Source organism: Camponotus floridanus, unplaced genomic scaffold (genome assembly GCF_003227725.1).
Source record: "Camponotus floridanus strain SB8 unplaced genomic scaffold, Cflo_v7.5 scaffold10, whole genome shotgun sequence".
Taxonomy (NCBI): Eukaryota; Metazoa; Arthropoda; class Insecta; order Hymenoptera; family Formicidae; genus Camponotus; species Camponotus floridanus.
This window is the reverse complement of record NW_020229215.1, coordinates 1308830-1323518: the sequence shown is the minus strand read 5'-3', so window position 1 is coordinate 1323518 and position 14689 is coordinate 1308830. Positions and strand designations below refer to the sequence as shown.

The following is a 14689-nucleotide window of genomic DNA, read 5'->3' as shown; positions in this document are numbered from 1 at the left end:
TTTATAATTATTTATAGTAATCAATATATCATTATCAGAGTCACTTCATCGACATCGGATATTGATTCACACGTCCCAATATATACTTATCTTCTTTCATTAATGGAAGGAGAAGCTTTTCGGAAGGAGAAGCCAAAAGTGGAGCAGCAAATGTATCCTTGAGAAATACACAATATTTATTACATATAATTTTATACAAAGTAACATATAAAAGTTCATTAAATTTTGTACAAAATAATATATAAAAGTTCAATAAATAAAAATAAATAAAAATTAATAATAAATTTAAGGTGAAAATATAATGAAATTTATTTTTAATGAAAGATTTTATTAAAGATTAAATTTATTTATTTAAAAAAACCTACGTAAATAGAAAAAATAGGTAAATAATAAAAATTTGTTTTTTTGTATTATTTTTTATGTGTGTGTGTGTGTATAATTATTCAAAATAATAATAAATTTAATAATCATAAATCTTTCATTTAAATCTATCTAAATTAAAAAAATAATTCGATTGTATAATAGAAGTATAAAATCATATTATTCTCATTATGTTTCCATAGCAAATTATCTTATTTTTTATATTTTTTAATTTTTTATTTATCATTTTTTTATCTTTTATTTAATTTAATAGACTTTAGTAGTACTTAATTTAATAGAGTTCTTAATTCTTTCATTTTTTGGCTTTCAAATTTCTGGAAATCTATATCGCAGAATGCGCAGGCGTTATTCTTCAATGGACGGACCCTCTTACTTTCGTCTATATAGAATTAATCCTGACATTTTCTTTTATTAAATTAACCTGAATAAATTTTTTAATTCATTAATTCTACGGCTGATAAAGAAAAAACTTTTATGATAACTTCCATTTTCCAAGCTTCATATTGAATAGTATCAGCAAAAGTTATTGTGTTACCATGCATGTATCGTGTAGCAGCAAGCTTTGTCGATATAGTTACCGCAATGAGAGTACGTGGCATGGACTGGCATCATATTGATCGACCTGAATTCGCGCTTTAATCGGCGTCGACTCGCTCGCTTGTCAGTTCCCAGAAAGCATCTGTGTACTCCGCTTTTACAGCATAATTGTGGCCTCGCACCATGACATCTGACGAAACTGCATCGTGCTGCATCGTGCCCAGGCGTTAGACTCATTTCGCCATCGCCATGCATCGGTGATGTAGACTCATCAATAGACGCGTTAAGGTGTTCGAGCTTGAAGAGAGTGTACAGAAAGGTGCCAGATATTGTTACAAAGTCGACAATCGAAGATCAAGACAATTCGAAATGACACTAATTAATCAATAAATGAAAATGAATTTTGTGTGTTAGGCATCTTCTAAGAAAAGGATACCAGTGTCTGCCACTTCTGACGAAAATTTAAACTTGGATTTAGTGTTAAAGAAGAAAAAGTATGTGCAAACAAATTTATAAATGCATTAAAAAATCTGTTTTACAGCTTGAATATTAATAACGCAAAAAAATATTTTTTTTCGATTGCATACAATATTAAGATTTTGTACAGCTTTAACCATATGTTTTACTGAATATAATTAACTAAACATTCTTTACCTTATTATTATTAACATAAAATGATACAAAATAATTTTGCATATGAATAATGTATATATTTAAAAAAAGTTACATGAGATTTTATATCTGTTAAATCTCTGTATGTTTTGAAGTGATTAAATAAACAATGTTTAAAACTTTTACTAGAATAGAAATTTTAGTAAAATAAAGAAATAAGGAAAAATTTAACGTGGTACAGGAGAAAATTCTAAAACATTTGTGTTAATTCTAAAACATTTGTGTTAATTCTTATGAAAAAATTACATTATTTGATTTAATTTTTATCAATTCTTTTTTAATTCACATATTTTTTATTAAACAGTAATATTTACCCCAAAAATTTATAATTAGAATATTTTATGTTATAAAATTCACAATCTATTTTAGCAAATAATGTACTCTTTTGATATGTAATTTATCTGATCTTATCTTGATAATGTAATTTAAATGTAAAAGTATTTAAATATTTAATTTACTATTATAGCATGATATTTAAATCACTATTAGCATAATATTTAATATTTAACTCACTATTATCTAACATTAATTTACTGTTATCTACAGAATTATCACGAAATTCCATATTGCTGAGCCTCGTGACTATTTAAACAATTTATTGCGTCATTATCTCATTCAGCTGCTAAATGCCTTAAGTTAAGTACTCAATTATGACAATATGCACGCATATACATTCTCAAATATGCACGCATATACATTTAAAACAGAAAACATAAAAAACACGTAAAATAATAAGAAATTACCAACTAATTTAAAATATTATTTTAACAAAATTTTATGAATTTTTATTTATTAGATATACACATATACATATAATACATATAATAATTTATTATTTTAATATATATAAACATGTACAAAACATATTTATTAAAATATTAATTAAATTATATTAAGTAACAGTAACGAAAAAAACATTTTTTATTAATGCAAAAAAGTCACATTAACAAAATATTCTAATAAATAAATAGAGTAACAACTAATTCACATAATTATTCTAATTACAATTTCACAATCATTACTGTCTTAAAAGCTTACATTAAAATCAATAAAAAATATTTATAAATGATATTCTGACATAAACATCTACATCTACGAATTTTTAAAGATTTGCTTTAAATTTAAATTTTTTTAAGATTGATTTGCGTAATTTCAGCAAGATTATCTGAAATAACGGCCGAATCAACTCGCATTAATCAAGCACTGTTTGATACTTGAGAAAGTCTCTATAACACAAAGCTAGACGAGATATAAAAACATCCGCCGTCAGGATGTGGACAAATCACTTGATAGTGGGTAAGTGCGTCCTCCACGAGCTTTTCATTTAATATTGAAAAACATTTTTCTATATATCTCTCTCAGGAAGAGCATAAAAATAAGCTTCTCATTTGCGCAAGTATTGAAGCATATTTAATGTCTAGTTTCTGTAGTTTAAAATTGAAGAACAACTAAATAATTTTATTGCTTGGAATTTTTAAGACAAAAAATATCATAAGCAAATCTCAAACCATATATTAAAGTTTAGGGTATATTTTTTTGAGTGCAAATTTTTTAAATTGAAGTATAAATAATCGTGATTAATCATACATCAAGACGTCGTTAATTCTGGAAAAGTTTAACTAATAAATTGGTACAACTCTTATTTGCAATTGCTATAAATCTTATTACGAGTCTAGTTCGTAAATGTTACGTATTCGATTAAGCAACACGCGTATGGCCGCTGCTTCAGTGCTGCTAGGTACGTGGACACATACGTACGTAATATCCATGAAAATAATCCACATTTAAAAATAATCTAAAGAACTTTATAAAAGATGGAAATGAATATTATAATATTTCTTAATTACTTATTTAAAAATAATTGTTAAAAAGAATTTATTATAAAAATAATTGTTAAAAAGAATTTATTTTAGAATTTATAATTTAAAATAGATTTTAGAAATTATAATTTTCTATGAATTTTTTATTGAAAAAACGAATTCTTTAGATTTAATCAAATGCGGAAATATATTTTCGGAAAAGTGTGTCAGGCATCTCCCAAGTTTTTTTGTTTATTAATATAAGTACTTTTGATTAGGTATTTTCATCCTATTTTATCCTATTCAATATGAAAAAAACCTACAAAATATATTGTAAAATATAATAACATAATAAATATTTTGCAAATATATTTTAATATTTCTATTTTATTTGTATTTTTATACTTCCACACATCTATCACATTTAATGTTCGATATTTCATATACGAGAAACCTTCCATAGGAAGAACTTATATTTCTCATAAATTATATTGGACTTGATATATATCGAACAATCATCAAAAGTTGTCACGAAAAGAATATTGATTCAATTTATTTACAACGCTATAACGTACTTATAACCATAAATTCGTATTCTATATTAACCAGCAAATTATGAATAAAATCCAATTTTTCCTACTAATTTAAATAATTCCTACACATATATCCTACGGAAGCTTTAACCATTTGCTCTTTTACATTTATTATGCACGCTTATTAAAAGCATGTAAAAGAATAGAACCTGAAAGTTTAATTTCTTTTGCATCGTTCTAGATATATGTTAGATTACACATATATATATATATATATATATATATATATATATATATATATGTGTAATTTTTATTAAAATGTATTAAGATATATCTCTTTCATTATATATATTATATATGAAATCTCTATCTCTTATTATTTCAATCTAATTTTTCAAGATTATTCTATAAACATATAAAACAAAATGTATTTTTCTCTTTTGTGATCGACCAAAAGTGCGATCGAATTTAATCTTTAGAATACAGCACATATTACGCATTATTTATTACGCATTATTTATTACGCATTATTATTCTATACTTTGCTCTATATATTGTATGTTTTGTGTATTCAATTTGTTCCTATACTGTATGAATCATGTCATATTTTATATTCTGTCTTCTCAGTCATTTAGCACTAGAGAGAAATTTTTTATTATATATTAACTCATAAGTTTTATTATATATTAACTCATATAAGTTTTTATTATATATTAACTCATAAGAATAAAAAGCTAGCTTCAAATTATACGATTTAGCAATTCTGGACGTGTCTGCTGCACAATTCTTCTTTGATCAATCGAATGATAGCATTATTAGATAGCACAGCGGTTAACCATCATTAATACCAATACGCTAGAGCCAGTAGTGGTTGTAGTGATAGTCGCAGCCATCGTAGCCTGGCTATATAATAGCGCTATATAATAGTATGGCGATTTATAGATACACATAGATATACATAGATTTATATATACACATATACATCGAATTACTTAAATTGGTAATCTATGTATACACATATACGTATTGCCTAAATGCAATAACCGATCTTTCGTTTTCAGCGTCAATTTTACTCGCAGTTGCCAACGTCTGTCGTGCGAAATGCCAGTGTGAGTGATTAAGACAGCTTACTTTCCTAAGTGTGCCCGTGCCGTGTCGTCAGACTCGTTCGCTAGGGACTAGAGAAGTTCGATGTGTCCGCGCCCAAGTGTCTCTCATCAGAGAATTTAATCCCAAAATATCCTCGTGGGAGTAGCATTCTCCGTCAAAAATTAATCGGCCGAGTTTGTTTTCGCCTAGAACTGGACGAGGAATATGGGAAATTTATTTGTTGCTAAAAATTTGTTACTTGAGGACTATTTTAATAATCGGATGTGTTGAATTTTATTTCCGATAAATTAGAAATAAAATCACAAGTCTCAATCAACATAGTTTAATTATTCTTATCCAATCTCTTATCGAGCACAGCTTCTTTATTGTGCCATGAAAAGCGAACACTGCCTCATATTTATTTTTTAAAGCTTACGCGCGCGCGGGCGCGCGTAAGCTTTAAAAAATCGACATACAAAAAATCTTACATGAGAAGATGTGCACTTGGAAAGCGATGTGTCCGTGGAGTAAAAATCTCTAACCTTTAGATATTTCAATCAGCGAGATGACAAATCGAGATTAAATAATTTATTTAAACTGAATAATTCCTAATCGTGATTTTAAATTTGTTAGCTGATTTAAAATCATTGTTTTTTATTTTTTAGTATTATAACCGCTTATTTAGTGCTAAATATAATTGTTTAGAATAAAGTTTACTACAAATTTATGCATTATATATCGTGTATTATTAATATATATCCTATTTTACAAATATTTGTTATAAATATAATACTAAAAAGCGATATTTAATACTAAACCTGGAGAAAATATATCTATAAATATATCTATAATCAAAATATATCTATAAAAATCTGTAAAAAAATTGAACATTTTTATGAAAAACTGTGGCTGTAGATGAATTATTAAGTTTCGACTTCGTGTACATTCTTTTCCGAGTGCGATAAAGGCGATGTATAATTTCTGAGAATGCCTCTATTCGCAGCTCGCATTGATTGTTACGAGTGCGACTCATGGACGGAGCCTAAATGCAAGGATCCTTTCAACTACACTGCTCTACTCAGGGACCAACCGCCCTTGCTGTCCTGTGAGGGATGCTGCGTAAAAATGGTCCGCTACGAGAAATTATGTAATTGTTAAACTTTTCTATAAAAGATTTGTTCTAGAGAGCATACCATTTTCTATATTAGATTAAATTTTAATTGACTAGATTTCAAGAGATATAATTGAATAGATCTATCAAGAGGAAAATTTAACTAAAGAATCTGACGGATTTTTCACATACTATAAATAATATATAATTATTTTATTATAATAAAAAGTAAAATAAATTTTAAAAACATTAAAGATATATTTTTTATTATATTATCAATTATATGAATATGTTTATGTGAAATCGTGATTATATAAGAAAGAATTTAATGTTTATCATTCTCTTTTGCAGCGTACAAAATCATAAAAAGGACCTGCACCTCGCAACTACAAATGAATTTATTCATGGTGGACCACGTGTGCATGATGGAAAGCGGTCGCGGCACTGGTCACATGTGCTTCTGTGAGGAGAATAAATGCAATCGTGTATCCCCGACCTCGCGCTTAAATCCCGTACTCCTGCTGATCCTGTCGTTTATCCTTGTTCTACGCTCGGCCATCTTAGAAGACTAAGCTTGCTTTATAGAACGTTGCAATGAACACTATTAACTCGATCCATCCATCGCAGTTGCGTCCAATCATATCATTGTGTCCATCCTTCGTAGAGATTCTAGCAAGTCTATAACACGACCACTCATCGGAACGAACGATCGAGTTGGCTTCGATCATGAAGGCTAGACCCTTCGAGATATAAAAGAAAGAAATAGCCAACAGATAGTAAACAGTAGTGGATGATTGACGTTTCGCTGTAGTTATTAAGTTTGTGAACTCACTCTTTCGAACACACGTCATCAATCCATTCACATAATCGCGTGTAGAAATATAAAATATAACATGTATATATAATATATATGTATAATATACATATATATATATAATATATATGTAAACATATATGTATATATAATATATAATATGTATATATATATTATATTTATGATATAAAAATTTTATCAAATTTGCATATCTTGTAATAGATAATAGATGCATAACTGAAAATGCGGATGCTAAGATGAGCTTCATACATATTGAGCAAAAAAGAAAAAAAAATATATATATATATGTTAATTTAACATTATAGTGCATAATAAAATCTTTTATAAGAATACATGAAAAAATAAATATTATTTTTGCTAATAGATCTATTATCCATATATCTGTCTATCTATATATATATAGATAGATAGATAGATAGATAGATAGATATATGGATATATGGATAATAGATCATATCAGCAAAAATAATATTTATTTATGTATTCTTATAACAGATTTTATTATGCATTATAATGTTAAATTAATTTTACATTATATTTTTAGAAAAAAGAATCTGAAAAAAGCTGAAAAGAACTAATATTAATTTGCTTTCTTCGAAACTGGTCGTATTATATAATTGTAATATTAAATTTCATAATATATGATTAACAAAAACAAAACAAGAAATTCAATTTTCTTCAATTATTTGTGATAATTGCACAATTTATGTGCATCGTTCGTTCCGATCATTGGCCTTACAATTAGATAGCATCGAGAATAAGCGTTTCTTGCATAGCAATCATACCGACTGTCCAATCTATTTCTCTGACGAGTTTCAGTCCTTTGTTAGTTGCTCTTTGAGCAGGCACGCATTTTTGCAATGCATTCGTGATATAAGCTCTGAGGAAAGAATTTTATTAAAAAAAAGAGTATATAAAATAAATGCCTAAAATATAAAATATTGAATATACATAATACATCTCTATTGAATATTGAATATTAAATAAGCTTTTTGAATGATAGATCTAAATTACGTTTGTAATATAAAACGCAGATAATAATTTATTAGAGAAAGTATTTTCGATTTTTACAATAATTTTCTGATATATAGCATATTACTCCGAGTTATTTATCTACATAAATTATGTAACTTTGCATTTTTTCCCTATTTAAAGTAAATATTTTTAATGCTTTATATATTTAACTATCATAATGTACTATAAATTTTAATTATATTGCTCAATTTTAGAGTTAAGAAAAAGCATCCTATTTATAAATTAACAAGTAAAATCGAAAGATTGAAAAAATTATCATCAATATTCGCTCAAATTGAACTCCTTCTTCGGCGTTATTGTTGCATGTATTCAACCATCGTCTGAGAACATCGATGATGGATTAAACATTTATCCTAATAGTACTATTACTGAGAGAAAAGCCAATGTTGATACTCTTTTCGATTTTTTATCACAAGAATGCATCCATTGTATTGTTTTTCTCATTCTAATGCGACAATGTTCGACGCGACTAGTCGAGTTGCATACAATGCGAGAACTTATTGAAGACCACAATATAATTGCACGACATTAAATGCCGATCTATAATAAGATATAGAATTTACAAAAATATTTGCATGAGAATATCAAGAAATTTTTAATTTTTAAATAAAATTAGAGAAATGAGTTAAAAGATTATTAATTTAAAATTTATGATTTTTTTTTCATGCAATGATGCAAATTATATATATATATATATATATATATATATATATATATATTTTTTTTTTTTTTTTTTGTTTGAGAAACAAATTACTATAATTCTTCAAGATCTAAAATTAGAATTTTAATGATAAATGCATATAAAACAGAGAAAGAAAATGAATAGACATTTTTTCGAATTATATTTCTATGTTTATGTTGCTTTATACTTCCATAATTTTTTGCTATCTATTTAATAAATTTAGTAATACACAGAGTTTACATCGTATGTACAATATGTTAATCCTTAAATAATTATTACATAGTGATAATGATGATATTGTAAAGAAAAACGGCGCTCATTTAAGCAAATTTAATCAATTAATCAAAAGCTTCCACGATTCCACAATTACAATTCTCACTCATTATTCTTCACAACGTCTTTCTCTCTCTTTCTCTCTTTATCACAGAGCCTGATTAATTATAATTCCTATGCACTCTTCTCTCGTTCTTTTCATTCTTCAACAGCATACTTTCTTGTACTTTGCCCGTTCGTTATTCTAATAAGACATCCTCATACTCAATATGACGAGAAAACATTGAGTCTATGATAGAAGGCGGGCTTGTATTATAGAAAGACTACTTTAGATAGCATGGTTACCGCATGCACATCCAATAGACAGTACCGACAGATGCAGAAAGAATTGACCGAGACGAGCGACGAGGATGACATTTTTGAATTTGAATTTGAAATTATCAAAATATATATATGCGCACGTTTTTTGAAACAGGACTAAGTCTCCTAAAAAAGTGTTCTGTCTAAAAAATCTTAAACAATTTCTAATTCATCGAGACATATAAAAATATAAATTATAAAGTTCAGAAAGTTAAAATTTCAACACTGCTACTCAAAATTTCGAGTTTTAATTCTAAAAATTTAAGAATTGTATCAAGAATATAACAGTTGGAATTTAAAACTTTGACTACTTAAAGAGTCTAGAAATTTCAAAAATAAAAGCAAAATTTTAACAATATAAAAATTTTTTAAATCTTCTAAAAACGGGCGCACACTCAAGGATATAAATCAATATACCCTTTTATAGATATAGATGAAATTACAATTAGAAGAAATATCATGTTATAGACGAAAATGAAATTAAGTGCATGCATTGTAGCATTCACAAGGCTGTACGAATTATGGAAAGTCAGCGCAGAAAAATTTTATTTTTAATCGTAATAGCTTTAATCATAAACCTGAATCTATTAGATTTGCACATAGTAAAAATTAATATAGAAGTTATTTCCAACGATCCTTTAATATAGAAGATTTCATGTGTATATATATGTAATACGTTTTTGGGAAAAGATCGAGAATAGCCATATATAAAAAAAAAAAGAAAAAGAAAAAGGAAAAAGTTACTCGAATCACATTATATAATTGATTTCTTCTCTTTTAAGCAAAGATTCTTCTTTCTCAATTTCATATAAAAATGTCATTTTAATATATTTGTAGGATGTAATGCTTTATAAAATAACTTAATTGTTTAAATAACTGTTTTCATTACTATTTTAGAAAAAAAATATATACAAATATAATTAACTATTTAAATATTATCTAGAGTGCAGGGAACAATTCTGACGCGTTCGACTTTCAAATAACCGCACAGCAACATCTTGCATGAGATTGCATGATCCCGTTATTATTTTTGTGTGTGAACGAGTATGTTCCACTTTCAAAGTCAATGGTCGAAAATGAACAGCATTTATGCATTAAATTCTTAATCTTATTACTATATATGTGCATTATCAAATTTTATACGAGTTATATAGGCGATCAGTAAAATCTAAAAGATTTAAAATTCTCTTCACGCTCATGCAAATCCAAAAGGAACATACTGCTGTTTCTTTCTACCTATGACTCTAAATGCAATAACAACAAAAACAAAAACAGCAAAAATAATAACAACAATTATAACAACTAATTAACCTACGATACCTTCCACTCCGACGAATGCAACGCAAAACAGACAAAAAGCAAAGTACAATGTGGGCCTTCAGCTTCGTTTATGCCGCAATTAAGCTTCTGATAAAAATCATATTCAATTGCTAAATCAAATTTAATCTTATTCGATTAGAATCTCAATAAAGAAAACTGTTGAATCATCGATTCATGACATTTTAATCTAATACATTGATTATATAAACTTTATTTATATATAATATATATAATATTATTCAAAATTTCTTTTATAATAATATTATAATAATTTTATTTTTAAACGGCATGCAAATCACAGTCATGACAAGTCATCTCTTCATAGTTAAAAATATTATGCAAAAGTGAGTGCAAAAAAAATGAGTGAAAAAAAATTATTTAAATATTATTTATTTCAATATCAATTTATTTAAATATTACCAATTCCTACTTGATGATGGTGTAATCGTCGCCTCTGCCAAATGCAACGATTGATCGACAAAATCGCTCGAAACTGGCAAGGCCAAGCTGAATGCGCATGTCCTCACAGAGAGGCTTTCGAAGCGGAGCTTCTTGCCAAATAAGTTTCGATGCTTGCTTGACCTATGGCAAGCAGACCAATGTTTCTCTGGCAAGCCATGCGGCTCGTGTCGCGTCATTTGTTCATTGTCGCACGCGCGGCTGCGAGGCTACCCATTTACATTTCTATCGTGATTTATGTTCTTATATCTCTCCTCTAACCATTTAGGTTTCATCTGTACCTTCAATTAATTTCATCCAGTATTCTTTAATCTCTCAATCTAAGGCGATTTGTTTTATATGTTAGATATAAGCGCCCTTTGCGCGAGAAAACTGCTCGAGTTAAATTATGCTAATTATATTTGATTTTCAATAGCTATCTCACAAATTAATATTGTTCTTATCTTATGAAAATGGGTTTTCTTGATTTAACCAAAAATTGTTACATAATAATTCAAACTTATTTGTATCTATAAGTATATTTATTTATGTATTGATAAGAATGTTTCTTACACATAATATAAATATCACTATTTATATACATCTTATCGCAAAATTAAAAATTATACTTAATTAAGCTTTACTTAATTAAAATATTGTCATTTAGTTTACTAATTCTTCCTTGAATAATTATAATAGTCTTCTAATCTAAAACATACATGAGACTTCCTAAAAATCCATATATATGTATATCAAATTTTAAAATAATTTTCTAATTCAGAATCCAGCTAGTTATCTCTGATTAGCACTTTTTTATCATTCTATCATAATTATAAATATGTTTAAAAAAAATTGAAAAACTGATAAGTATTAAAAAACAAACAAATAAAAAGAACATGATCTCGTTTCGCAACAAAAATTTCGATCAAATTTTCGCTTACTAATAATAATCAGTATTAAACCTGGCCTCGCAGCTGAAAACTATCCACGTATATAAAGTAATAAATTAATCTATTTGCAATATGGATTATTTACATAAGCAACGACACGCAAGAACAAATGTAGAGATATAAGAAATATTATAATATAGAGATATAAGTATATTTTTTAATCCTTTAACCCAATAAGTTAAATCTCTAATTTTTGTTATAAATATGATTAGAAATATATTTAATTTTTTTATAAATTGAAAAAATACAATGTTACATAAATCAAGAAGTTAATTCAAAATAACGGTTAAAGGATTAATTTTTGGAATAATATTCCTATAATATATTGTACTTCTATACGATACATTTTTGTGATAGTATAATTGTATAAGTATATATATATGTGAGGTAATTGAAACAAGTACTTTATTATAATATATTATAAAGTTATGTAACATGTGTTACATCTATAAAGTTATATAACATGTGTTACATCTTATTTGCAAATATAGAAATAAGGGAGACAATATAAATATTATGTATATTTATATATAATTCTGTTATCGTCGATATATATATTGATAAAATGTAAAATAGCGATAAACATGTTTTTCGATTTTAAATCGTTAAATAATTAACATATTTTATCACATCAATAGACTTCAATCTATTCTTTTGTAAATTTCCATGAAAAATATTGACTTGATTCCTATTAATTGAATCCAACTAAATCTTATTTTTCATAGTATAACAAAAAAAAATTTCTTTATTTAAATATATTTATAGTATTAATCTCTTTGCTCTTGTTATTATGGCATATTCTGTCGCAAATTTGTAAAAAATAACTCTGCAAGTAAAAGAGGAAATATTTTTTAAGTTAGATAATTAAATTGACGAAAATGAGTTATATCTGCTATAATTTTGAATTTAATGATTGTAAATATAAAATAATTCTTAAATGAAATGTAATTTATTAATAATTTAATGCACAATTTTGTATCATTACTTGTATGGCAAATAATTCGAAAAAATTATAACATTATACTTCTTGCAGAGTTTAATAGAAATGTTATATCATAAATTGCTGTAGATATTGTAAAATTAAAGAAATTTACTCTCAATTCCAAATATTAACAATACATTTACATCGAATATTATTATATTTATTTGTCTCTTCATCAACTATTAAAAATTATTTCATAATATTATATTGTTTATGTTATATTATTTATGTTATATTATTAGGTATATATCTACGATAAAATATATACTATATATAAAATATATAAAATAAAGTAATATATATAAAATATATACTATTTATTTGTTTTAATATTTTTAGGATCTTACAAAGAATTAAAGACTGCGGATAACAATCAATATACAACATAAGTATTATGTCATATTATGCATTTATTTAATTTTATATGTTTTACAAATATTGCATTCTACATCGTTTTGATCACTACAATTTTTCTGATGAAAATCACAACAATATTGAAAATAAAACATTACTTTTTAAAACATTTCTTTTTTTAACATTTTTATCATGTTAATCTTTTAGTATATTTATATAAAGTTAATACTTTAACACTTTATAGATTTAGTTATTTTAATAAACAATTTTTTTAATTACATATTTTTAAATTGATTAATTAATAACTTTTACAAAATTAATATGTTCCATCTATTCATCAAATTTTTAACTTTTTTTTCTGACACAGAAACATTCCATCCAAAATTGTAAAACACAAAACACGTGTTTTTTAAGGGAGATATTTTAGATCTTTTAATTATATCAAGATTAATCTTCTAATTAATCATAAATTATTCTATTATTTCTAAAACTTAGCAAGAAATGTAATTATTCTTATTACTAATTTCACTTGATATCAGCCAATAATATTGTAAAAATAATTTCAAATTATTAAATTGCAAATGCAAAAAATGGCTTTGAATGCTAATGAATATGTCTTTTAATGTATGAAGAAGTGTAATAAATTACAAAATTTAAATTTGTGACATGTATATTAATAATTACATTTATTACAGAATTTCTTATTGCATTTTTCTCACTTCCCTTTCCTTTCTCTCTCAAGTTCTAAATTATTTTATTATCTGTAGTTATTGTCTTATAGAGTCGATAGCAACTGTAGTTTCATTTCTGGGAAAGCCTACATTGGCCGAAGGGATGATTATCCTGTTATCATCATTGTTTTCAATATCGATATATCGGATATATTGTTTTCAGTATCGGACTAGTGCGTTCAGTATCGTTTACTATTGCTTAACTTAAATTGTTTAACTTGTCTTTTCACAGTTTCTTACATGTTTTGAAATTGTTAGATTCCATCTAATTATTATGAGCAAAGAATTTATATGTAGTACTTATAATATGAATTTTGCAATGTGTCATACTTTATTTTTATTACTTATAATAGCATATACCATTATCAGACTCGCTCAGTTAAGATATTGATTCATATGGCTCGGTGTATTTATTTTCTTTTATTAATGATAATTTGGAAGAAAGAGCCAAAAGTGCAAACTTATCCTTAAAAGACATATGTCCACAATATTATTTATTCAATATATTTTTATATGTATAAAGAGTATTCAACATATATAAAAATAAAAATTAGTAACTTAAATATATCTTATACGAATCAGATTCATATGAGAATTCAATAAAAAT

General features: G+C 25.9%; 1 protein-coding gene across 2 annotated transcripts; it reads left to right on the top strand.

The window, feature by feature from the left end:
* The first annotated feature begins 910 nt into the window (after nt 1-910).
* Nucleotides 911-7013, top strand: LOC109609741 (protein quiver-like). Of its 2 annotated transcripts, XM_025409629.1 has the most exons (6): nt 911-1237; nt 1333-1412; nt 2747-2886; nt 4984-5031; nt 6015-6158; nt 6474-7013. In XM_025409629.1, the coding sequence occupies exons 3-6, from the start codon at nt 2862-2864 to the stop codon at nt 6692-6694; spliced, it is 438 nt and encodes a 145-aa protein (XP_025265414.1). In that variant the 5' UTR covers nt 911-1237; nt 1333-1412; nt 2747-2861; the 3' UTR covers nt 6695-7013. The 2 variants fall into 2 exon arrangements, with proteins under 2 accessions (XP_025265414.1, XP_019882557.1); XM_020026998.2 differs by having other exon boundaries at nt 911-1412.
* The last annotated feature ends 7676 nt before the right edge of the window (nt 7014-14689 follow it).

Bases quoted from the DNA above. Each gene is read 5' to 3' on its own strand.
- LOC109609741 (XM_025409629.1), top strand. From the start codon at position 2,862: ATGTGGACAAATCACTTGATAGTGG. The intron at 5,032-6,014 runs GTGAGTGATTAA...CTCTATTCGCAG, and splicing joins CTGTCGTGCGAAATGCCAGT to CTCGCATTGATTGTTACGAG. The intron at 6,159-6,473 runs GTAATTGTTAAA...TCTCTTTTGCAG, and splicing joins GGTCCGCTACGAGAAATTAT to CGTACAAAATCATAAAAAGG.